Source organism: Mauremys reevesii, linkage group 11 (assembly GCF_016161935.1).
Source record: "Mauremys reevesii isolate NIE-2019 linkage group 11, ASM1616193v1, whole genome shotgun sequence".
NCBI lineage: Eukaryota > Metazoa > Chordata > Testudines > Geoemydidae > Mauremys > Mauremys reevesii.
Window position 1 is genome coordinate 1,741,294 of NC_052633.1, and position 23,864 is coordinate 1,765,157.

Consider the following 23,864-nt stretch of genomic DNA (forward strand, 5'->3'; position numbering starts at 1 on the left):
GTTAAAAGTTTCATTTTTTACGGAAAACACGAAGGTCAGTGTAATAGTCCGAGGTAGGGGCCGTGCCGTCTCAGGGGCTGTCAGGAGCCAGGCCGCCTCACTACACGGTCCCAATCAGTCTCCGGGTTCTGAAGGTTTTGGGGTTCTGCCCCTCAAGCAGGGGCGGAACAGAAGGCACACGGTTAGTGCAAGGAGTCCCAGCCCTCAGTCAGGGCGGGACAGCAGACACTAAGTCTAGGCTCAGACCCTTTCCGCAGGCTGAGCGCCCACAAAGTCAATAAGCCACGGCCCTCGTCCAGGGCGGGCCAGCGAACCAGTTCTCAGCTCCGGTCCTGGCAGCCGGAGCTGAGCAGTTACAAAGTCAGTAAGCCCCAAGCCCTAGGTCAGGGCGGGGCAGCACACAAGAATCCAGGGAGCTCAGATCCCACTGCAGGGAGGAGCAGCAGTCTAAATCTGTAAAGCCCAAGCCCTAGCTCAGGGCGGGGCAGCAACACAGCAGTTCTAGCTCAGACCCTCAGGCAGGGGCTGAGCAGTACTAATAGTTCAGGGCTCAGGTCCTTCAAGCAGGAGCTGAGCAGTAACCAAGTCAAGAAGCCCAAGCCCTCGATCCGGGCGGGGCACCAAACACAGCAGTCTAGGCTCAGCTCCTCACAGCAGGGGCTGAGCAACAATAAGAGTTCAGGGCGCAGGTCCTTGCATCAGGAGCTGAGTAATAACGATAGCTCAGTAATCCCCAGCCCTAGGTCAGGGTGGGGCAACAAACAAGAGTCCCAGGGGCTCAGGTCCTTGTCCCAGGAGCTGAGCCACAAGAGTCAGTAAGCCCAGCCCTAGGCCAGGGTGGGGCAACACACAATAGTCCAAGGCTCAGGTCCTTGTAGCAGGAGCAGAGCAGCAAGAGTCAGTAAGCCCCTGCCCTAGGTCAGGGTGGGTCAATAAACTATAGTTCAAGGCTCAGGTCCTGGTAGCAGGAGCTAAGCAGCGGCATCAGTCTCAGGAGGCCCAGGCCCTCAGTCAGGGCAGGGCAACAAACAATAGCTCAAGGCTCAGGGCCTTGTAACAGGAACTGAGCTGTGGCAGCAGTTCAGGAAGCCCAGGTAAGTGCAGGCTTCTCTGCCTGAACGCTGGTAGGAGGGGGAGGCTGCCACCCGTGAGTGGGGTGGCAGGGGGGACACAGGCCCACCCACTCCACTGTGTCCCAGCCCGGGGCCCTAACAGCGGCGTGGATCCGCTGCAGTCAGTGGGGATCCTGGCCGCAACACACTGACATGGGCACGTCAGTGCCCTCAGCCGGACAGGGGTCGGCTACCCCCGGGCTACACTCCATTTCCCCCTCCATGGGTACCTGCTCCTCGTTGGGCTCTGCAGCGGGGTCCCACACCATGGGCTCCTCGTCGTGCTGAGGGCTCTCTAGGTCGGGCTGCTCCTCCGGACTCGGGTCACGGGAAAGCTCGGGCAGCTCCTCGGGGTACCAGGCTCGGGGCAGGCTCGGCCAGTCCACCTCGGGGTACCTGGCTCGAGGGAGGCTTGGTCGGTCCACGTCCGGGTACCTTGCTCGAGGGAGGCTCGGTCCGTCCGCGTCAGGGTACCTGGCTCGAGGGAGGCTCGGTCCGTCCGCGTCAGGGTACCTGGCTCTGGGCAGGCTCGGTCCGGCAGGAGCCTGAACAGGAGCGTCCGTCCTCTCTGGCCGCTGGGCTCCAACTGAGGGTTGAGGCCGGGCTTTTATACTTCCTGTCCCGCCCCTTGACTTCCGGGGGGCGGGAACAGGCGGCGGTGGCTCCGCCCACTGAGGTGGCTCCGCCCACTGAGGTGGCTGTTCTGGTTCCTCTCTCTCTGGGGCGGTCGGGAGCCAGGCCGCCTCACTACAGTCAGTTATAGGCATGGGGGCGCTGAAGATGCTGTGCCTAGGGGCGCGTAAGGTGTAAATCCAGACCTGCCAACAGCTAAGAAAGCTGAACTCTGTGAATTAAGCAGCAGCAGGGAACAGAGCTTAGATCTAGCATTTGAGAAAAGGCCCAACCCAAGTGCTTCTCTCTCAAAGCTTATGCTGAAAAACGCTGAGAGATTTAGGGCAAAGTTCTCAAACAAGGGGCCCAAAGCTGGACTCCTTCAGGGATCTAAAAGCCTGGCTTTCAGAAGCCTAGAGCAGAAGTGAATCAAGTTAAAAAAGGATGGATTGGATGAATGGACTATAAGGTGGATAGAAAGCTGGCTAGATTGTCGGGCTCAACGGGTAGTGATCAACTGCTCAATGTGTAGCTGGCAGCCGGTATCAAGCGGAGTGCCCCAAGGCTTGGTCCTGGGGCCGGCTTTTGTTCAACATCTTCATTACTGATCTGGATGATGGGATGGGTTACACCCTCAGCAAGGTCGCGGATGACACTAAGCTGTGGGGAGGGGTAGATACACTGCTAGGGTAGAGATAGAGTCCAGGGTTACCTAGACAAATTGGAGGATTGGGCCAAAAGAAATCTGATGAGGTTCAACAAAGACAAGTGCAGAGTCCTGCACTTAGGACGGAAGAATCCCATGTACCGCTACAGGCTGGGGACCAACTGGCTAGGCAACAGTTCTGCAGAAAAGGACCTGGGGATTACAGTGGACAAGGAGCTGGATACGAGTCATCAATGTGCCCTTGTTGCTGAGAAGGCCAACGGCATATTGGGCTGCATTAGTGGGAGCATTGCCAGCAGATCAAAGTCCAGTTTTGGGGGCCCCACTACAGAAAGGATGTGGACAAATTGGAGATAGTCCAGCGGAGGCCAACAGAAATGATCAGGGGGCTGGGGCACATGACTTCTGAGGAGTGGCTGAGAGAACTGGGATTATTTAGTCTGCAGAAGAATGTGTGTGTGTGTGGGGGGGGGGGGATTTGATAGCTGCTTTCAACTACCTGAAAGGGGGTTCCAAGGAGGATGGATCTAGACTGTTCTCAGTGGTAGCAGATGACACAACTAGGAGTAATGGTCTCAAGTTGCAGTGGGGGAGGTTTAGGTTGGATATTAGGAAAAAATTTCTCACCAGGAGGGCAGTGAAGCACTGGAATGGGTTCCCTAGGAGGTTTTTAAGGCCCAGCTTGACAAAGCCCTGGCTGGGATGATTTAGTTGGGGATTGGTCCTGCTTTGAGCAGAGGGTTGGACTAGATGACCTCCAGAGGTCCCTTCCAACCCTGAGATTCTATGATTCTATGAATCCCCAATGAAGTCAGCTGGGGGTGCTCTAGGCTCAGATGATCCTGACACTGTAGATCTGGGGGCCAGGGCTGAACTTTTCCACCATAACTCCTCTAACACAAATCACACCAGGCTGCGTATTATAGAGGTAAAACCCCCATGGCTTTTGCATTTTTTGAAGTTAATTGTTTTTAATTTTGCTTTGCTCTGCATTTGCCATTCGTGCCTGCCCCACCCACACTGCACCCCAGTCAGCCGTGTGTCCCAGAGCCTCTTTCTTGCCGCACAAGCGGTAGGGCTGGGCTGCCAGGACTTAGCAGTTCTGAAGAATGAACAAGCAGCCAGCGTCTGCTAGCCCAAGCAACTGGAAGCCTTCGACCAGCCCTGAGCCCAAGTGCTCAGACTGCAGAGTGGCTAAGGCAGTTCATTGTGCTTTACATTAGGCCAGCACTCCAGGATCACAGCTTCCCAGATCACCTCTGACATCCCCCGAGCCCAGCTGCAGATGAGTCAAACTGTCCTTAAATTACTGCCAACAGCAAGGAGATGCAGCAGAACAGCAGCAAGGAGATACAGCAATTGCAGTGCATTGGTAGAAAAGCCCTAGAGATTCGCTTCTTCATTTCCTCTCTGCCAGGGGGTTCACCCTCCCTCTCGCACCGACAGGGAAGGGGTGCTGGGAATGAACTATTCCTAAATGGGGCTTTGTACACACAGTGTAATCTCCACAGCAGGGGAGAGGAGGGCTGAAAGAGAGCAGACTACCACCAGGGCGCCTCATCGCAACTGTGATGTGAACCAGACTGGTGCTAAGTCGGCTTGTGTTTTGAGACAGCCTCTGAGAAGCGGATGTGAGATGACACTTGGGCACAGGGCCCTTCTTCAGGCAGTGGGAAAAAGGAGATTAGGCCAGTGTGGAAAGAACACTAGCTTGGGCCCAGTCAAGTATTAAGCACAGCACTGAACTCCCCAGGCAGTTACTGAGGCAGGCGCCTTGCTTTAGAAGTAAATTGTTGCCAAGGTGTCAGCTCGTGCACCAGCCCAAGTGTCAGGTCAGGACGAGATCCAGGAGGTGTTGCTTCCTGCAGCACATTTGCCATTTTAATCCCACGTCAATTAAGCAAAAGCCAAGGGGGTGTCATAGGAAGCAGGACGTGACGGCAGTGAAAAATTACACTTACACCTTTCTGCAAGGGACTGAAAGGAGGAACAACACGATCTCTCCTTTACTGCACTCCAAAGCAACCGCCAACGTCAGGTTTTCTAAGAGGACACGCCCACGTAGAGTCACACCAACCACTCGGAGCTGCATTTCATTATCTTGTGGGGAGAGCATCTCGCTCCCTTCAGCCCAGCGAGCCTTTCCCCTCTCCAGGCACATTCCTGTTCTAGAGCCTTTATTTCAGGGGTGTTCAAACGTGGCCTGCCCTTCCGAGCCCCCTCCCCTTTCACCCACACTCCAGTCACTGTGGGAATGGCTAGGGCTGAGGTAATATCTGGTACTGGACCAACTTCTGTTGGCGAGAGAGACATGAAGAGCTCTGTGGGGCCCGAAAGCTTGTCTCTCACCACCAGAAGTGGGTCCAATAAAAGATATTCCCTCCTGCACCTTGTCTCTCTGATATCCTGGGACCAGCCTGGCTAGAACAACCCTGTGCAGAACAATGGAAGAGGAGGGTAGTCACGGACCTGAACAATGTCTAATGAGCAGGTGTTACGTCCCTATGGAACACAATCACAGTGCCGTCCCTGCCAACCCGCCCTTCTCCTCTCCCTGCACACGCTGCCAGGGCTCCCTCCCGTCCTGTCCCACGGGGGCTCTATCCCCCGCGAGGCTCCTGACTCCAGGCTGAGCAGCAGCTCAAGGACCTTCTCTTTTTATCGCAGTGCCTCCTGCTGGACGCAGATGATGCCAACTCCTCTTGTTCCAGCTGCTTCGGAAGGAATCCAGGTTTTTATGCAATGCAGAAGCAGCCAGAAGAGAGGAGAGGCCATCCCTCTGGGGCCCTGCCTGCTCTCCAGGAGTACATCATGGACCACCATTTCAGGATGGCCGTTCTACTCCACAGACAGGCTCTGCTTGAAGCCCATGTAACAGTGCGGGTTTTTACACACACACACACACACACACCCCGCACTTTTGGGAATGCGACTGCCTCAGCCGGAGCACAGGGCTGCTCTAACTGCCAAACTTATCTGCGGGGGGGTGGAACGTGTTGTTTTACACAGCTCATGAGGCCAGAACTGGCACTCTGGGGCGGGTTCTGCTCCCTTTGTGCTGCTCAGGCAATGCCACGGGAGCAGAAATCACCCCCCAGACCTCTGGCAAGGATTGCCCTGTGCGGGGCACTTTGTGGGTGTACCCCAGCTCACACGCCTCCCTCCTGGCAGCCCCTGGGCCTGCGTGTGCTGGGGCAGGCCTTGGGCACACGGCACGCTCAGTACCCCCCGCCGGTACAAGGGAGAGCAGGCCCCAGCGGAGACCAAGGAACTGTAACTGGCTGCCAGCTCTCAGCTTCCCCTCCTGCCGACAAAGTGCTGTTCACACCGGCAAAACTTTGTCGGCGGCAAAACTTTTGTCCTGGTGGGAGGTGGTGGTTTAAACACCTCTGAAAGACAAAAGTTTTGTCGTTCAATTCCCAGTGCAGACAAGGCCTTAGTCCTTCTATTGAAGATCTCACAGCACAACGAACCGTTTTCCCTCCCTTTCTGTTTCTGAGAGCAGCGCAGTAGGACATAACACAGTCCAAAGCAAACAGTGAGCAGGCCTGACAGCTATTAACAGAATATAAACACTGAAGGAACCTGACAGTAGCAAACTTCTGATGATCTCACAAGTCTCTGTGCCAAGGACACTGAGCAAAACAGGCTTTAAAACTATCCCACCCTTGAATTTAAAAAAAGCAGCAATAGTTTAAAACCGGGCTTGCTGAGATGGAGGAAGGGCGTGTTCACTGGAACAGAAATAGGATCAAAACCAGACCGTAAAGCTTCTGAAGCCGAGGTGAGGAACCCTGCCTTCCGCCTTGCATTGCTGAGCGGTGCCCAGGCCCCAGAGGAAGACGTGTTCCTGCCTCACAGACACACGCTGGGGAGCTGGAGGAAGGCCCAGGACTGAAGGTTGTGGGAATGTTCTTTGCCCCACAAGCTCTGCGCCTGCAGGGGATTATCCCCGGGAGGCTGTACGGAGAAGGGGCAGGTTTTAATGCCGTGGGCTGAGGAGAGAGGAGTGAGCATGGCAGAGATGGGCAGTGCCGTGCCAGTGGGGCAATGGGGAGCTAGCGACGGCTTTGAGACAAGCCAGGGCAGGCTAGGCCTTGGGCAGCGGAGTTCTGCAAAGGGCACAGGATTAGCAGTGAGAAGGCCAGGAAGGAGGGAGCTGCAGCTGTAATGTGAAAGGCAGCCAGAGCAGAGGCAAGGCTTGGAGAGGAGAGGCTGGGGAGATGGCAGAGTGGGAGAGGCTGGCGCTGGAAACGTTCAGTGGGCATTGTCCCCACTGAGTTGGCAGCCAAAGCCAGAGAGCAAACGAGGACGCATGGCGAAGCCAAGCAGACCATGGCATGACCGCAAGGATGACAAGCTGCGAGCAGGGGGTGCTGCCGGAGCCGCCCAGGGAACCATTTGAGGGAGAAGAGAACCAGGAAAGCAGCCGCAGAGCCCGAGGAGGAGGCAGCAGATCTGAGAGGGCACTGGGAGAGCGGAGTGGCTGGGACACAGGAAGGACAGTCAGGGATCCGGCAGGAGCAGAGTCAGTGACTGCGTGGGCAGGAAACGGCCCCCAGGGCACCTCAGGAAGGGCGTGCGGGCGAGAGGCCCAGGCAGTGGGACTAGGCTGGGAGACGGACTGCTGGCCACGCAGGCACACGGACAGAGCACTCCCTCCAGCACTGCCCTCACCCTGGGACTCACGCCAATAGGTCCACGCAGCTTCTTCTGTCAGAGGCTGATCCCACTCCCCGCACCTTCTGCCCCTCACCCACCCACCCACCTCACAGTAACTGAGTACTACAACAGAGCTAGTGTCACCTCAGGGCGACGCCTGGGGGGGGCCAAGGCTAGCCCTTCAGAGGCCAGGTGGGCCCTCCGCCAGCATGGCCTCCACAGAGCCACCTTCGCACTCGCGCCCTGGGCCACGTGGGGCTAGACTCTCTAAGCCCAGAGGGGGCGCGGTGGCTAGCACGTGCCCTGACCCAGGCAGGGCCAGTGGGATGCCCTTGGCTCACTGAGCAGTGCCTTGCTCCCAGCAGGCACAGAGCGCCCAGCCTCCCGGACTGAGAATGCATTCAAGGCCAGGCAATGCCACGCAATGGGGGCAGGAGGGAAGTCGTGTGCACTTTAAAGAACTCCAGTGACTGGTAAATAACTTAGCTGCCTCCTTCCGGTAACTGCTCCATTCTCTAGGCCTAGAAACAGCAACAAGCCAAAGGAGGAGAGCTGGAGAGCGTGATGGAGAAGGAGACTAACGGCCCCACACAGCTAGATGCAGCTGCTGGCTATGGAGAGCTGTGAAGAGACAGCGTGTGCGGCGTTTCACACAGCAGCTCGGGAAGCCCCATGCAGAAGGGTTTAGAGGCCGTCACTGCCCTGGTAGAATGGGCGTGACAATCCCGCTAGAACAAGCGATCTGGCTGCAGGGAGCAATGCTCAGGAAATGCAGTTTCTTCACTGGGATTCTCCCTATAAATGGATCAAAGAGATCCAAGAGTTTCTGTAAGTTTCCTGGGCAGAGGATCCCTTGACCCTCAGGGGCTGGCGGGATGAGCCTGCCCAAGGCCGAGAAGCGACGGGTTTCGATGGGAATCTTACGCAAAGCGGGAAGGTTTTCGGGGGAGGGCAGCGCATGAAGAGCAAGGGGGGAGCTGGACACATGGGGGTGGAACGTTCTCACCCTCCCCACAGAGGTGCTGGAGTGACAGGACCAGAGCAAGACAGGTGTAACTCCTATGGAGCAGTTCAGCCACAGCTACGCCATCATGGCCCCAGGACCACAGCGAAGAGTCAATTCGGGTTCAAAGCGGCTCCGCCAGCTGCCCATGCACCAGATTCAGATCCGTAAACAGAGCGAAGGCCCTGACTTGCCCATCTCCCGTTGGATCCCTTAAGGGGTTACCTGAGTGGCTGAACAAAGGACGCTGACTTACTCCCTCCTGAAAAGCAAACACAGCTCGTGTGGGGAGCTCTGGGAATCCACCTGGGATGGCAGCAGGCAGGAAGCGAGGGATGGCAGAGCCTCTCTCTCGTGCCCAAGGAGTGCTCGGTTCTGTTACACACACGAGCGGGGCTGTGGGGAAAGGCTTCCTGGCGCCTGAGAAAGTCACCTCCTCCCCCGGGGAAGAGATGGAATTGGGAGCTGGGATCCAAGTCTAGGTGACCGGGAGCTGCAGAGTCGTGAAATGCCCTGCCCGACCCAGAGCCCAGCGTTGGCCCCGCCTGGCGAACAGCGAGATGAGCAGCGCTGATGAGTTCAGCTGAGTGCAGAGGACAAGCATTTTCCCAGCTCAGCTGCCGGGCTCCCTACTGCTGGGCCTTGGCTTGAACCTAAACTCCCCCCCGTGGGGTAAGGCAGCATTGCAGCCTCACCACCCTCCACTCTTCCTTCAGCAAAGGCCAACTCATACCCACAGACGTCTGCTCCCCCACATCCATACTAGACGCCCCCAGGCAGGGGGGAGCAGCCACCCACGTAGCCCTTTTCATACCTCTCGTACGTTACAAGCTGCTAGCCGCCAACTGTGCGCTTACTCGCCTAGGGAAGAGCACGGCCCTGGTCCCCTGGCCTGCCTCCCTGCCCCAGCCCTGCCAGCAGTCACCCCCCCACCCGCCGGGGGTGTTTTTCACTGCATGCGCATTGGGGCGGGGGTTGTTTCTGCTATGCCTGGGTACAGCACCTAGCACAGTGGGGCCCATTGTCTGCATTACAGCAGTACCGACAGGAGCTGAGATGCGATAGGGCAGGGACAACAAGGCAGAGGCCACGGCTGTCTGTGCACTTCCCAGGTGCAAACCACGCCATCGACTGGGACTCTCCAGGGAAAGTCAGTCAGATGTTCCTCCAACCAAAATCCACAGAGACAATCTCCGGGGCTTCAATTGCCAGCTGGGCAGATATTTTCTACTTTGAGCCATATGCAGGAGAGTCACTTCAGCTAAATGGAGACATTAAACATCGCTACCATCTGGCCTTTATGTGGACCAGGAACCTAAACGCCAGACTGGTAGGGTAGGGTAGAAACAGCTGAGCACAGTTCGGAAAGCTGCCCGGATGGCCACCCTAAGGCGCTGGATGGGAAAGCTAAAGGGGCCTCTGTTTGTGAGGCAGAACCATTGCTAGAGGTCGGCTTCCTTCCCAGCGGCCCAATAAACAGCCTTCCTGAGACTCTGAAGGCAACCTGCCTGGGGTGGCCGAGGGGACTCAGGCAGTAATGAGAAAACACCATTCCCCCACGGTGGTACAGCCGGGTTCTTGAGATGCAAGTAGTGCCACGAGTCCAGAGATGCCTGCCTGGAATGACGACCCAGGAGACTCTAGCCTGCGACTCGGAGATAAGAAGCTCCCACGACTGGAAAGCCCCTCGCAGTGAACGGGAGCGTGACAATGAAACGTGCTGGGCAGCGGGGCACCTCCCCGCTCGTGGGCCTTTGACAGCCTCCCCCCGCACACAGCTGGCTGGAAAGAAGCAGTCAAATATCTTCTGTACTCCCCTTGGAGGGCAGGCAGCCTTCCCCACGTCGCAACGAGGGGGGCTACTGGAGCCCAGCACTTAACACTATTCAGAGGCAGTTCCCCCACCCCAAATACCAAATTCCGTTCACCATGTTCAAGGAATGCAAAATGCCTATGGTCTGTCAGAACGACCTCACCCTAGTACACCTGGTCGGGGGGGGGGGGGGGGGAGTGCTGGGCATTTCAGACAAGATACCAGGTGACCGCAGAAAGGCGGAACTAGGAGGAACAACACAAGAGGCACAAATGCAGCCCACGGCAAAGAGAGAGGATCAGGCTGGCTGAGCAGCACGAGAGAGCCAGAGGCCCTTGAGGAAACAGTGCTGCCCTCAGTCAGATACAGCAGAATGAGCACAACGCTGCCTGTAGCGTTAGCCCATCCGTCACAGCAAGAGAAGGGAAGAGGAGCTGTTCCTCTAAGGCAGAGGTGGGCAAACCATGGCCCGGGTGCCACATCCAGCCCTCCAGACATTTTAATCCAGCCCTCGGGCTCCCGCCGGGAAGCGGGGTCAGGGTCTTGCCCCACTCTGCACAGCTCCCGGAAGCAGCGGCTCATCCCGGATCCGGCTCTTATGCGTAGGGGCAGCCAGGGAGCTCTGCACGCTGCCCCCACCCAAAGCGCAGCCCCCGCAGCACCCACTGACCAGGAACCGCAGCGAATGGGAGCTGCAAGGGCGGTGCCTGTGGACAAGGCAGTGCGCAGAGCCACCTGGCCTCGCCTCCGCATAGGAGCCAGAGGGGGGATATGCCGCTGTTTCTGGGAGCTGCTTGAGGTAAGCGCCGCCCGCAGCCTGCCCCCCCAATCCTCTCCCATGCCCCAACCCCCTGCCCCAGCCCCAGCCCAGAGCCCGCACACCCAGCCAGAGCCCTCCTGCCCTCCAACCCCCAATTTCATGAGCATTCATGGCCCGCCATACAATTTCCATACCCAGATGTGGCCCTCGGGCCAAAAGTCCGTCCCCGCTCCAAGGCTATCAGTCAGGAAATCAAACCTAAATGCTTCTCATGCGATTCTCAACCTAACCAGTCGCAGTTTCTGCTCCTTCCCAGCAGCATTTCTCGTGGCCATTCCCATGCCCAGCGAGTCGGAGGTGAAGGCAGAGGGAGAGGGAAGTTTCTCAGGGTAGTCCGACGTTCATAGCATTCCACAGCTGCTGCTTCATCTGCTCTTGGAGCAAGGGGTTACAGGGTGATGGGCTGTCAGATCAACACTGATAGCTCAGTTTCAAGAAGCCAATGTGAATAAAGAATGCCAGAGCATTCACCCTCCGTCACTCCTGCCTCTGTCGGAAATAGCTAATTCCCACGCTGCAGGGGCTCGCCCGGCTGAGAGTTACTCTCTCACAGAAGCAGAACACGGCTTTGCCTGGATTAGACTACGGGACAGCATCTGACTTACACACTGGCAGTGTCTAAACTCAACTGTACCAGCAGAAAGGCATCATTCAAAGGGTGAGTGACTCAAGAGCTTAACTAGCTAGTAGAGGCTCCCACGCTGGCTGCTGTTATCAACCAGCGTGTGCCAGTCAAGACGCACCAACGATGGAGAACCGGCTCCAGGGAGCTTTGGTATGAATGGTACACGGCCGGGTGAGCACGGACGACCAGCAGAGCTCCACACATGAACACACACACTTTCCTTTTTAACACGCACCAAAAGGATGCACGTTTCTTTGTCTTTATACATTAATTTTCATTTTCTTCTCCTCGGCTCTCTGCAGGGATCGTGAAGAGTTCTGGTGAAACGATTGCTAATGCCGACTGGACACATTCGCCTCCATTCCTTGCGTAACGCTGCCACAGCAGCACACTGCTTACTAGCTTGGCCAAACCCTTCAGTGCACAGGGTAAGAGGGACGCACGGTGGAGTGACGTTACAGCCAAGGGTGCCAGCCAAAATAAATAAATAAATAATGGAGAAAGGCAGCATGCCCGTAACCAACAGGAACAGGGCCAGTGTGGGGAGCCCAGGCTCTCAGCTCCGTGTGCAGCTCCCCACTGGGAGCCCAGCTACCACCCGGCTCCCGGCTCCCCGCCGGGAACGTGGCTACCCCCTCCCGCCCGGCTCCCCGCTGAGAACGTGGCTACCCCCTCCCGCCCGGCTCCCGGCTCCCCGCCGGGAACGTGGCTACCCCCTCCCGCCCGGCTCCCGGCTCCCCGCTGGGAACGTGGCTACCCCCTCCCGCCCGGCTCCCCGCCAGGAACGTGGCTACCCCCTCCCGCCCGGCTCCCCGCCGGGAACGTGGCTACCCCCTCCCGCCCGGCTCCCGGCTGGGAACGTGGCTACCCCCCTCCCGCCTGGCTCCCAGCTCCCCGCTGGGAACGTGGCTACCCCCTCCCGCCCGGCTCCCGGCTCCCTGCTGGGAACATGGCTACCCCCTCCCGCCCGGCTCCCGGCTCCCCGCCGGGAACGTGGCTACCCCCAACCGCCCGGCTCCCGGCTCCCTGCTGGGAACATGGCTGCCCCTCCCGCCCGGCTCCCGCCTCCCCGCCGGGAACGTGGCTACCCCCTCCCGCCCGGCTCCCGGCTCCCTGCTGGGAACATGGCTACCCCCGCCCGCCCGGCTCCCGGCTCCCCGCCGGGGCCGTGGCTACCCCCACCCGCCCGGCTCCCGGCTCCCGCCGGGGCGTGGCTACCCCTCCCGCCCGGCTCCGGCTCCTGCTGGGAACATGGCTACCCCCTCCCGCCCGGCTCCCGGCTCCCCGCCGGGAACGTGGCTACCCCCTCCCCCCCGGCTCCCGGCTCCTGCTGGGAACATGGCTACCCCTCCCGCCCGGCTCGGCTCCCGCCGGGGCGTGGCTACCCCCTCCCGCCCGGCTCCCGGCTCCCTGCTGGGAACATGGCTACCCCCTCCCGCCCGGCTCCCGGCTCCCCGCTGGGAACGTGGCTACCCCCTCCCGCCCGGCTCCCGGCTCCCCGCCGGGAACGTGGCTACCCCCTCCCGCCCGGCTCCCGGCTCCCTGCTGGGAACATGGCTACCCCCTCCCGCCCGGCTCCCGGCTCCCCGCTGGGAACGTGGCTACAGACCAAGGCCTAGCATGCTCCTGTTGAGCCTCCTTTCAGCCCCCAACGTGCCTGTGTTCCTGCCGCAGACACCTCCCAGCGCTGGTGCTGCGGCTGTGCATTTGAGAGAGACCTGGGCGAGGCTCCCCACACAACGCGAGAATCGCTACGGCTGCCACCCTCCTCGGCGGGCAGAACAATCACAGCTGGCAGGACCGCCATCGCTGGCCAAATGGCCAGTCAGGGCAAGGCAGCGGTGAGAATTAAGTCCCTTGGGTTTTGGGAGGTTGGGTGGGGGGACGTGATGCTGCTTCCAATGTGCGTGTATTAGAAACACCCCCCTCCCCCTTGCAATAGCAGGGGCTCAGGGCCATGCTGGCATCTTGCTATCCCTGTGTGTGTGTGTGTGTGTGTGTGTGTGTGTGTGTGTGTGTGTGTGTGTGTGTGTGTGTGTGTAAAAAAGTGTTAGAAACACCCCCCTCCCCCTTGCAATAGCAGGGGCTCAGGGCCATGCTAGCACCTTGCTATCCCTGTGTGTGTGTGTGTGTGTGTGTGTGTGTGTGTGTGTGTGTGTGTAAAAAAGTGTTAGAAACACCCCCCTCCCCCTTGCAATAGCAGGGGCTCAGGGCCATGCTGGCATCTTGCTATCCCTTCCAGAGAGAAGGGGGTGGGTGGGGGCAAGTCTTCGTGTTCTCCTACGCTGCTGTTGCTACTGGCATGAAGCCATGGGACAGCAGCCAGGAACCCGTGCAGGAAGGGGGGGAGCATGGGCCTAGCGATGGAGGGGCGACAGCCCCCTGCCAACTTCGAGTCCCCCTGCTCCCCACCTAACAAAAGCCAGCCCAGCTGCTGCCCCCTGGGAAGGGGTGAAAGGGAAGAAGCCATTGACACTGAGCAGCTGCTGAACAAGAGCGCCCCCCACCCAAAGCCACGGGCAGAGCACCTCTGCAGCTGGCCGCCCGGGGGAGGACGTCCGGGGAAGATGATGATCCTAATGCCCAGGAACCCCAGGCTTCACCAAAGGCCCCACTCGGTCAGGTGTTGTACAACCTGTTCCTGCCCCACCCCGGCTGCACTCCGGAGCAGCGGGGGTCAAAAACGTCCTGCTGCAGACATGGGAGGGAGAGTCTCTGGTCTGGTGGAGACTGGCTGCTGGGGGGCGGGGGGGGGGCAGATCAAGGGAATGTGGGGCGCCAGAGGGCAGGACTCAGGACGCCAGGAGAGGAGGGAGAGGAGGAGACCTGGGACACCGGCCGGCTAGACCACTGGTGGGAAGCAGAGACTGCGGCAGCCAGTCTCATTCTCCACAGAGAAACAGGAAGGGGAACCCCAGAGCCCTGTGTCCCTCCCACGCAGCCCCCCAGGGCAGCAGCTGTTGGGCTCCCTGCCTCTGACCAGTTCGGAAGCACTAAGAGCCTTTCCACACTCCCGACTAGTCAGGAGCTGCAGAGACGGGGCCTCCCACTCCCTGGCTACCGGGCCTGTGTCTACACTGCCATCCAGGAACCCACGCAAGCAGCAGCCAGTCTCGGAGCCCCGGTCTGCAGCCTAGACATAGCGGGGTGGCTGTTCCCCTTGGCAGGAGCACAGGTGCCATCACACCCCCGCCCCAGCCCCCGAGCACCATCCCCCACACTGCTATTGCTAGCACTGCAGCCTGGCTCTGAGACGCTGCCGTGGCAGGTTTTGGCAGCGTAGACGGAGCCTGGCCACACGGAGCCCACCGGAGCCACAGCGGCTGGAGCCCAAATCCACCTCTTCCCCAGCAGTGGGGCCATTCCTGACCCTTGCCGGTGGCGAGGCCCCTTCCAGCCGCGGAAGCACCCCAAGCAGCCAGTGGGGCTTTGCCTGGCTCCTGCGTTCACTTCTGCACGGCAGCCCCACCGCAGATGCTAGCACGTAGCTGGGAGCCAGACAAGAGCTCTGCGTGAGGCGCTGCCCACAGTACATTGGGATTCACACAGCTCCGGGCAGGATCGGGCAGCCCAGGCCGCGTCGGGCTTACAGAGTGCGGCACTCTCCTGCAGCACGGGCATCAGGAAACAACAGCTTCAAATGCACCGTAGCAGCTTTCGAATGGAGCAAAATCCAGCCTCTCCTGTGCTCTTCGTGGACCTGCAGCAGGGTACCGGACCCGACCTTCTCAGGGCTGGGAAAGTGGGTGGGAGAGAAACACTTTCGGGCTTTTCTACTGAGCCTTAAAATAACAGTGTGTGTAGGAGAATTCCTATTCAGCCCCACCCACAGAGCCAAGACCACAGGAGAAATCAGGCTGAACTCCCCATGGGGGGATGCTCTCCCCTGAGCACAGAGATCCCTGAGGACAAAGCACATACCTCTAATACTGCTGACCCTTCTCTTCTACCTCTGGGGTGCTCAGCTGCTGCAGGCAAGACCCAGCCACAGTTCACTGAATTCACACAAAACACGTGACCTGATTTCCAAAGCAAGCCAACCCCGTGGGTTCCAGAGCAACACAAGAGGAAGGGGCACAGCCGCCGGGGGAGGGAAGAAAAAGCACCTCCTTTCTGCCCCACTGGTCTCCAGTCACAGCCCCAGCCTGCGGCCCCAAAAGCATCAATCAAAAGGAAGAGACTGAACCGAGGGTGGGGGTCAGCGAGTTGCTGTCTGGAAGGAAACAGCCTTTAGAATCTCCGGGGAGGGTTAAACATTGCCAGGCACTGCACATCTGCACCAGCCGCGCTCCCCGGAGACCAGCAGCACAGAGCTATTTATAAAGCAGCGGACAGCTGTGGTCTGCAATGCGAGACTAAGACTGCAGATGCCAGCCTATGGTTTACTCAGATTAGAAAGGTAGGTTATGTACAACACCCCCAGCCTCCCGACACACACACACACACACACACACACACACACAGAGAACAAAGCACCTGTACAGAAAGCTGCATTCATGGGCTAACGTGTCCCTATCCAACCTTGCTGCTCCCTCACTCCACAGTACCAACACAATCAATCCGTGCACTCTGGCTGCTCCAATTCACCACCAGTCATTATCCTGCCTAGAATATTGGCAGGTTTTGTTTATAGCCCGTTTGATGCAAGAGGACTCAGGCTGGCTGTAATGGTGAAGGAAAGCAAAGCCTCTGTATGCTATTTGTTACCACTGTTAATTTGCAGGAAGAAAATAAACTCATGAGAATCAGTGCACATTGAGCCATAGTCTCCAGCCCCAGGACAGAGATTAGCATTGCAGCCGCTTTCTGCTTAGGGACACGAGAGTGGAATCAGCTTGACCTGCCACTAGGCAGTTTAGGGAGACGTCTCCCTGTCCTGTGGAGACAGAACAGATGAGGGTCCATAGTGCTCCCTCCTTGCCGCAGGCTTTCTTCTCACAGTTTGTTTTATGACGGACCCAAAGGAGGTCAGGGAAGGCTCAATGAATAGCAAGGCAAACACAACTGCCACCTCCAACCCTCACTTGGAACCCAGTTTTAAAACCCTCTCCTGGGACCCAAGGTCATACCTGGGTCAGAGTTTAGCAGGTGGTTTCATTCTCCCTGTATGAATTGTTCACAGGCACTGCAAGGCCAGATGCTGAATGCACACATCCAAACACAGCTAGGGTAAGTGAGGTTACTCGTAGGAGTCTTTCCACAACCTAAGCTAGTGCGGATTCAAACAGTAGCCAACTGCTAACACGTGTATATTCTGTAATTGCACACCTGCGCTTCCTTCAGGCCACCACCAGATTTCACCTGGGCTCAGAGGTGCAAAGGAATAATAGAACTGACTTCATGTTTGCTTCTGGTGGTCACCTGACTCAACATGCACATGCCATACGCCTAGCTATGAGCATGAGACAAGATCCCAGTGGGTGCAGAACCTCAGACCTGAGATCACAACCAGGTGACTGAAATCCAGCCAAACCCGCAGCAGGTACAAGCACCCCCCTCTCTTACAGCAGAGAGGTGCTCACTCTGGCAGTTATTGCGCCCTACAGAGCACCCCCCCTTACCTGTCTGGGCTGAGACAACGCTTCGGGAGTCCGAATCCAACTTCTTCACCAGAGTTTTGGGATCAATCTTCATCCCCGCAAAGACGTCAGAGGACAAAAAAGCCCAGTCCTGAGCCAAAGACAAAATTAAACACGCACTTTAATATTGAGAGGAATAAAATAATTGCAAAATTCAGGCCCAGTAGCCCATTGGTTCATGATATGTAAGTGTGCACCGTGCCTCAGAGGACACGGCCAAAATACTGGTTTCCAGCTCATTGTTTTTTACTACAAATATTTATGGGTCTCTGTGACAGGCATTCTCGGGGTGCAACCTGGAACTGGAGTACTGCTGAGCCCTCTGTCTCACCAACCTGCACTGCCTCTCACACTGTGATAATGTGACAAGCTGCAAATCCCTCAAGGTCCTGCACTCACACAAGCATTCACAGGCAGGGACACACCCAGCTTTCACCAGCCACTCATGAACCAACAAGAGAGAGGCTCCAGCCAGTTCCCCCCAGCCGAGGAACCCCAGAGCTGCACTGTCCTGTCCAAGTCAAAAACTTGACCAGTGTAAGTTTATTATCCAGTCCACCCCTCCGTCAACGTGGAGAGGATATGCACAGGATTGTATTAACTGAGCTAAGGTTTTTTTCCACGCACTTCACTCAAACTACACTGTTTTTAGGTAAAATATACAACAGATTTATTAACTACGTATAGATTTTAAGTGATTATAAGTAATAGCATACAGATCAAAGCAGATTACCTAAGAAATAAAACAAAATTGCAAACTAAATTCTCTACACTAGACAGGATTTGAATCACTACCACTCACCCTGGTGGTATAAACAGTTCACCAATCTTCCATATACAGGCTGGGATTCCCCCTTTCCTGCCTGGGACCATCTCCCCAGTCCAGTCTTTGTTCCAGGTGTTAAGTTCTGGGGGGAGATTATGTCACTTCCAACTTTTATAGCTTCTCCCATGTGGCAGGAACTTCATTGTCCCAAACAAAGCCCACAGCACAGTTTGTGGAAAACTACAAGCACAAGATGGAGTCCAGTGTCACATGACCTGGTCACATGCCCTGGCGGGATTCAATGAGTCATAGCAGCCATTGCCCACTGGGTGGACATAAGCTTCTTCTAAGGCCTATTGTGTTACTTAATGGGCAATCAGCTTGAATAGTCCATTCGCAATGTGCTGGCTAGACTGGATGTAAACTACCTTCTGGGTGTCATCCCAGGAGCAAACATATTTTAAACACTGGTATATAGTCAATATTCACAACTTCTGATACAATTATAGCATACACAATCCAACAGGATATTAATGTTCAACAGATCAAGACATTTAGCATGATCCCTTACAAAGCATATTTTGTACAAAACATATTCTAATTATATCACTATGGTGAATTTGGGGGTGCCAGGTTCTTGCTTTAGGGTACAGAGTATCACAGTCTCTTCTAAGCACATTTAAGGATAGCCACAAGTAGCCACCTGTGGTGTGGTCTCGTTTGGTTAGCCAAGCCCGTTCAGTCTGGAAACAGGGTTGCAAGTCACCTAAGAGCCGTCTTCCCCACCAGATTTTCAGCACTTCCAGGTTTGAGCACAGCATTTCCATAGGGAGTTTCACAATCACCCATAGACAAAACCAAACCACATCTTAGTCACACTGAAAAAACACATAATGCTATCATTACCCACAATCATCCCACCCTGCCTGCTAGAGGAAGTACGGCAAGCAGCTCCTTCCTAAGGCCTGGCGCCAGATCACAGAGACAAAACTGCAGAGGTGCCTAGTGGCATTTGCAGAAGAACTGAGCAGGTTGGGCACTTGACTTCTGAGCCAATGAGAGTTAGGCACTGAACCCAATTAGGTGCTTCTGAAAACCCCACTAGGCACCTCTCTGCATCGTTAGACACCTAACTTTTGTAGAACCAGCCCCTGGTTTGCACATGGTTTCTGTACTGGCATGATTGTTTTGGTTAGGAGTCGTTGCTGTAGTTTTTTTAAGAGGAGTATCCCAGACTTTCTCCTCAGAGTATATTCTGTGGCAGCTGAGTGCCTGGCTGTAGATAGCAGATTGGTTGGTGTGTTTGGGGTGGTTATGGGATCTATGAAGCTGTGGTGATCCAGGGGTTTCTTGTATACAGTTTTCTGTAGAGTTCCATTGTTGAAGCTATCGTGGGGTCCAGGAAGTTGGTGGTTGTGTGGGAGTGTTCCAGAGAGAGCTTAACGGTGGATGTTGAAGCTGTGGAGGAAATCTATCAGGGCATTTAGGTCATCTGTCCAGAGGATGAAAATATCGTTGTTGTATCTTAGGTTATCACTGGTTTCGTGATGCATTTGTCCAGAAATTCTTCTTCAGGGTGGCCCATGAAGAGGCTGGCATATTGGGAAGCCATCCAGGTACCCACGGCTCTTCCCACGGTTTGGACAAAGTGTTCATCATTGAATGTAAAGCGGTGATGGGTGAGGAAGAAATGGATGAGTTTGGCAATGTGTTTGCGGTGGAGATATGAGGTTTGTTGATTGTCTCGTAAATATTTATGGCAGACAGCTATGCTGTCATTGTACGGGATGTTGGTGTATAGGGAAGTGACATCCACAGTGGTGAGGATGGTTGTGACGTTATGACTGTGATATAATATCTCATTGAAAGATGACAGGGCCAGAAAGAGTTAATTAACTCACAGACTGACCTGACCCATGGGTGAACCTTGAGGACGGTTAGGAAGATATGTAGATAACTAGAGCTTTGAAATGCAAGTCTGCATTGTTAGAGGTAGAAGGGGAGATGTTTGCTCAGGTCTTGTGATGGCAGCAAACAAGTCTTGTCTATTGCTATAGTTTTAATTCAAAGATCAAAAAAAGGAATATTAACATTTATAATGATACTTGAGTAAAATAGTATTATTGTCTCTGTGTCTCTTTGAAGGTTGTGCTAACCTGTATCTAAACTGTTTAATGGGTAAATTACTCTGTGCTAATTGCCAGGATGTTTGGGAGAAGGAGTTGAGCCTATTGTGTTCTCAGGCCGAAAGGCTGCTGGAAATGTATAAGAAGCCTGGGACACGATCCTTCTTCATCTCAGATCTGCTTTGGGTTTCAAGAGGGGGAAACCTTAAGCCATAAGGATTGAGATCCCCAGTCATTGACTGGAGCCACCCTGAATATAGACATTGGACTATAACCTATGGACTATTTCTAAAAGGACTTTTGGCAACTACAAGCTCATCTCTGCTGTGTATCTGAACCTCAAGAATTGAATTCAAGTCTGTCTGTAGATTAATCTTTTAACCAACACTCTCTCTCTTTTCTTTTTTAATAAATTTTAGCTTAGTTAATAAGAATTGGCTATAGCGTGTATTTTGGGTAAGATCTAAGTTATAATTGGACCTGGGTATGTGGCTGATCCTTTGGGATTGGAAGAACCTTTTCTTTTATATGATGAAGTAAGATTCTTAGGAATCATCATCATATCTGACAGGTGTGTCTGGACGGAGGCCTGAGGCTGGGCACTTTAAGGGAACTGCGTGGTTTGGGCTTCTAAGTGACCAGTGAGGTACTGGAGAAGCTGTTTTGTGCTGGTTGGTAAATCTAAGTATTGGAATAACCACCAGCTTCTGGGGTTTGTCTGCCCCGTTTGGTTTGCAGTTCACCCTGATTGAGTGACCTCAGCTGGCTCCCACGGGCAGCACCGTCACACTGGTGTTCTGAGGGAGGCTGTTAATGTTGCAGAGTTTGGAAGTCAGTTGTGTCCTGGAGGACGCTGGCCCTTTGTGTGGTGCGGGGCTTGAGGATGGTTTCTATGAATCCCAATGTTCCTTCAGAAAGAGTGCCATGGCCAGATATGATGGGTCTGCCTGGATTCCTTTGTTTGTGTATCTTGGGAAGCATACAGAAGGTTCACGGGGGATGAGTTTATAGAGTTTCTCTTGGATTTTTTGGGGGAAGGATTTGATGATATCCTTAAATTCCTGGGTAAATTGTGGTGTGGGGTCTTCTTTGGGTTCTTTATAGTAAGTGGTGTCAGAGAGTTGTCAGTGGCCTTGTTAACGTTGCCATCATGGTTGAGGATTACAATGGCGTCCCCTTTGCCTGCTGGTTTGATCACTATCTGGTGGTTGGATTTCAGGGACTACATGGCTGTCCTCTCTGCGGTGGAGAGACTGTGGTAGATATGAAGCTTGTTAAGGATTTCAGTCATTTTTTTTCAGAAGCAATCTATGTAATGATCAAGAGTGTGGTTTCATCCACTTTGCGGTGTCCAGTCAGATGATTCTTTTGTCTTATGACTGTTGGTGGTTAAGAGAATCATTTCTTACCGTAACAGTTATACCAATACACCCCCTAGTGTGGGCACAGTACTGCAGGACTAGACGAGCAGTCTCCAACCTTCTCAGTCCTGGCATCCACCTATAACTACTGCCTAACCCACCGAGCTGAGAAGCAACACTGAACTCCTGCAGCATTACTGAAGGACAGGCCATCAGGGCTGGTTCTAGGGCAGACAAGCAGCGCGGTCATGCTAGGTGCCCTCCAGAAGGGGGCACTGAACTGCTGTGCTGCTCAGCCCCTTTCCCCCCTCCGCTCCTGATTGGCTAGCCATTGTTTGTTTGACTGGGGGTGTGAGAACGAAAACGTTTTCCACCCTGGCTGGCAAAACAGAGCAGTGTAAAAGACACCCTGGGCTGGAGAATTAAAGGGACACAGCCATTCAACAGTCTAGATTACACCCTGGGCTATGTCACAGACATTTAAAAACAGACACTACCTCAACACAATGAAGGAAGCGCAAGTTCCTACTTAATGGTGTGTTGTCAAAAAAAGACTCCATCTAGAAACGAGAGCACAGAACAAATCAGAGAGAAGGACAGCTATTTCGCCGCAGAGACCTGCACTGTTCCCAACTCTTCAGTACTACAAGTCTCATAATATTCAAAGCCCCAGCTACTGGAGTCATGTGATTTTGAGAATCTTGGCTGTAAAAAGAAGTTAAGTTTCTTGTCCTCATAGTTGTAGGGAAAAGCTTGAAAATGTGGCCTCTGAAAGGCACATTTTCATTGTTGCTCTCTTAGTTGTTTCCATAGCATTCTTCCAGCAATGTTCTAGATCTCATTCAGTAAACGTGGGGGGTGAAAAGAAAACGAGGGGACTTCATGCAGCATAGTTCCCTTATTCAGACGTCTGATTTTTCTGCTGGGTACATGTCCTCAGTTAAACAAGGGGATACAGCGGGGTGGGCAAACTCCGGCCCGCGAGCTGTTTTAAGCTGGCCTGCGAGCTCCCGCTGGGGAGCAGGGTTGGGGGCCGCACCACGCGGTTCAGCCCTGCTCTGGCACTCCGGCAGGGGCACTGGGCCGGGGCTGCACCACACGGCTCCCAGACGCCGCGGCATGGCCCCACTCTGGCTCCTATGCACTCCAATGGCCCCCTCCGGCGCTCCAACAGGAGCTGCAGGGGGCAGTGCCTGCAGACGCAGCAACACGCAGAGCCACCTGGCTGCACCTCCGTGTAGGAGCCGAAGGGACATGCCACTGCTTCCTGGAGCTACTTGATGTAAGCGCTGCTCGGAGCCTGCACCCGAGCCTCTCCCCAGGCCCCAACCCCTCACCCCAGCCCAGAGCACGTACCTGCACCCCAAACCTCTCCTCCCCAGCCCCACTCCAGAGCCCACACCCCCAGCTGGAATCTGAACCCCTTCTTGCACTGCTGCCCCACCCCTGATCCCCCTCCCACCCTCCGAACCCCTTGGTCCCAGCCCAGAGCACCCTCCTACACCCCAAACTCCTCATCCCAGCCCCAGCCCAGAGCCTGAACCCTCTCCAGCACCCCAACCCCTATTTTGTGAGCATTCATGGCTCACCATACAATTTCTATTCCCTGATGTGGCCCTTGGGCCAAAAAGTTTGCCCACCCCTGGGATACAGTGATGTTACAGTACTACACAAGGAACAGTCGTAGAAATGTAGAATTTTGCACCTTGCTTGTTTGTTTTTAAATATTAGCATATTTAAGAAGTCTGAGGAAGAGACTGCTCAGATTTGGCTGAGCAGGCCCCAAAACATTAACTGCACCTGCACCACAAATTATACTCCTTCCATGAGAAAACAGTCCTGTGACTCATGCAGGCAACAAGGTGTGGGGGAAGAGGAGATGGCAGAGGGTGAAAGATGACAGCTGAACTCCTCCCCCCACATACACATTAAACACACACTGTCAGGATCACTGCATATGAGAGTTGTTGTGTGATTAACGAAGAGGGAGAGACCAAGGCAGATTTTAACAGAAAATGTCATACTCGGCTACACCAGGATATGGTAATAAGAGCCAAATAAAGAGAGGAGAGCACTAAAATTCAATCTCTCTCTTACTGTACATGCGACATTCCTTCTTAGGCCCTTTCATGTTACTGATGCATGAACATTGCCTGCATCGCTTGGAAGAATCTGATGGAACAATCCATTTTCTGTTGGCTAGAGTCTAGCAACACACAAATACAACCACGTTCAAAGACTGTTGTTTAAGTTGCAAAGCCAAGCACCCAAACGTCAGGAAAGCTAAAATTCAGGCTGATAGTGCAACCTTTAATTTAGCCCTCTTGTGCATGTGCACTGGGATACAGTCTTTAATTACATTATCAAATACTAGCTTTTCCAGAGGCCCCTGCCTCATTCAGTGCACTGGGTGGATGGGCTCGCGGCAGAAGAGGCAGCTGTTCAAGATTTGTTTTTATCCTCATCTCTCAGTGCGTGGTCCCCACTTCATTCACTGCACACCAGCCAAACCCTGGACCAAATACAGAACTGGTAATTTCCTCGTGAACTCTGTGGTGCTGACCGCTGCATCACCCAAGCCTCACAAACAATAATGAATTAGCTGCACAACATTCCTGTGAAATGACGAGGGGTTTTACAGCAGGGGAAATGACTGGGAAATTTAAAGCCAAAATCCACAAGTGACTATTAACTTCAGGTGCCTCAGTGATCGGACAC

General features: G+C 55.0%; 1 protein-coding gene across 2 annotated transcripts in view; it reads right to left on the reverse strand.

The window, feature by feature from the left end:
- FAM207A (family with sequence similarity 207 member A) overlaps positions 1–23,864 on the reverse strand; it is a 103,059-nt gene that overhangs the window by 73,409 nt on the left and 5,786 nt on the right. Inside the window, exons 1-2 of one of the 2 annotated variants that reach the window (XM_039494031.1) lie at positions 17,696–17,916; positions 16,876–16,984 (exon numbers count right to left, since the gene is read on the reverse strand). In XM_039494031.1, the coding sequence (XP_039349965.1) occupies positions 16,876–16,948 (73 nt within the window). In that variant the 5' untranslated portion in view covers positions 16,949–16,984; positions 17,696–17,916. Of the gene's footprint in view, positions 1–16,875; positions 16,985–17,695; positions 17,917–23,864 lie in introns of those variants that run through there. The other variant, XM_039494030.1, reaches the window with a different exon arrangement.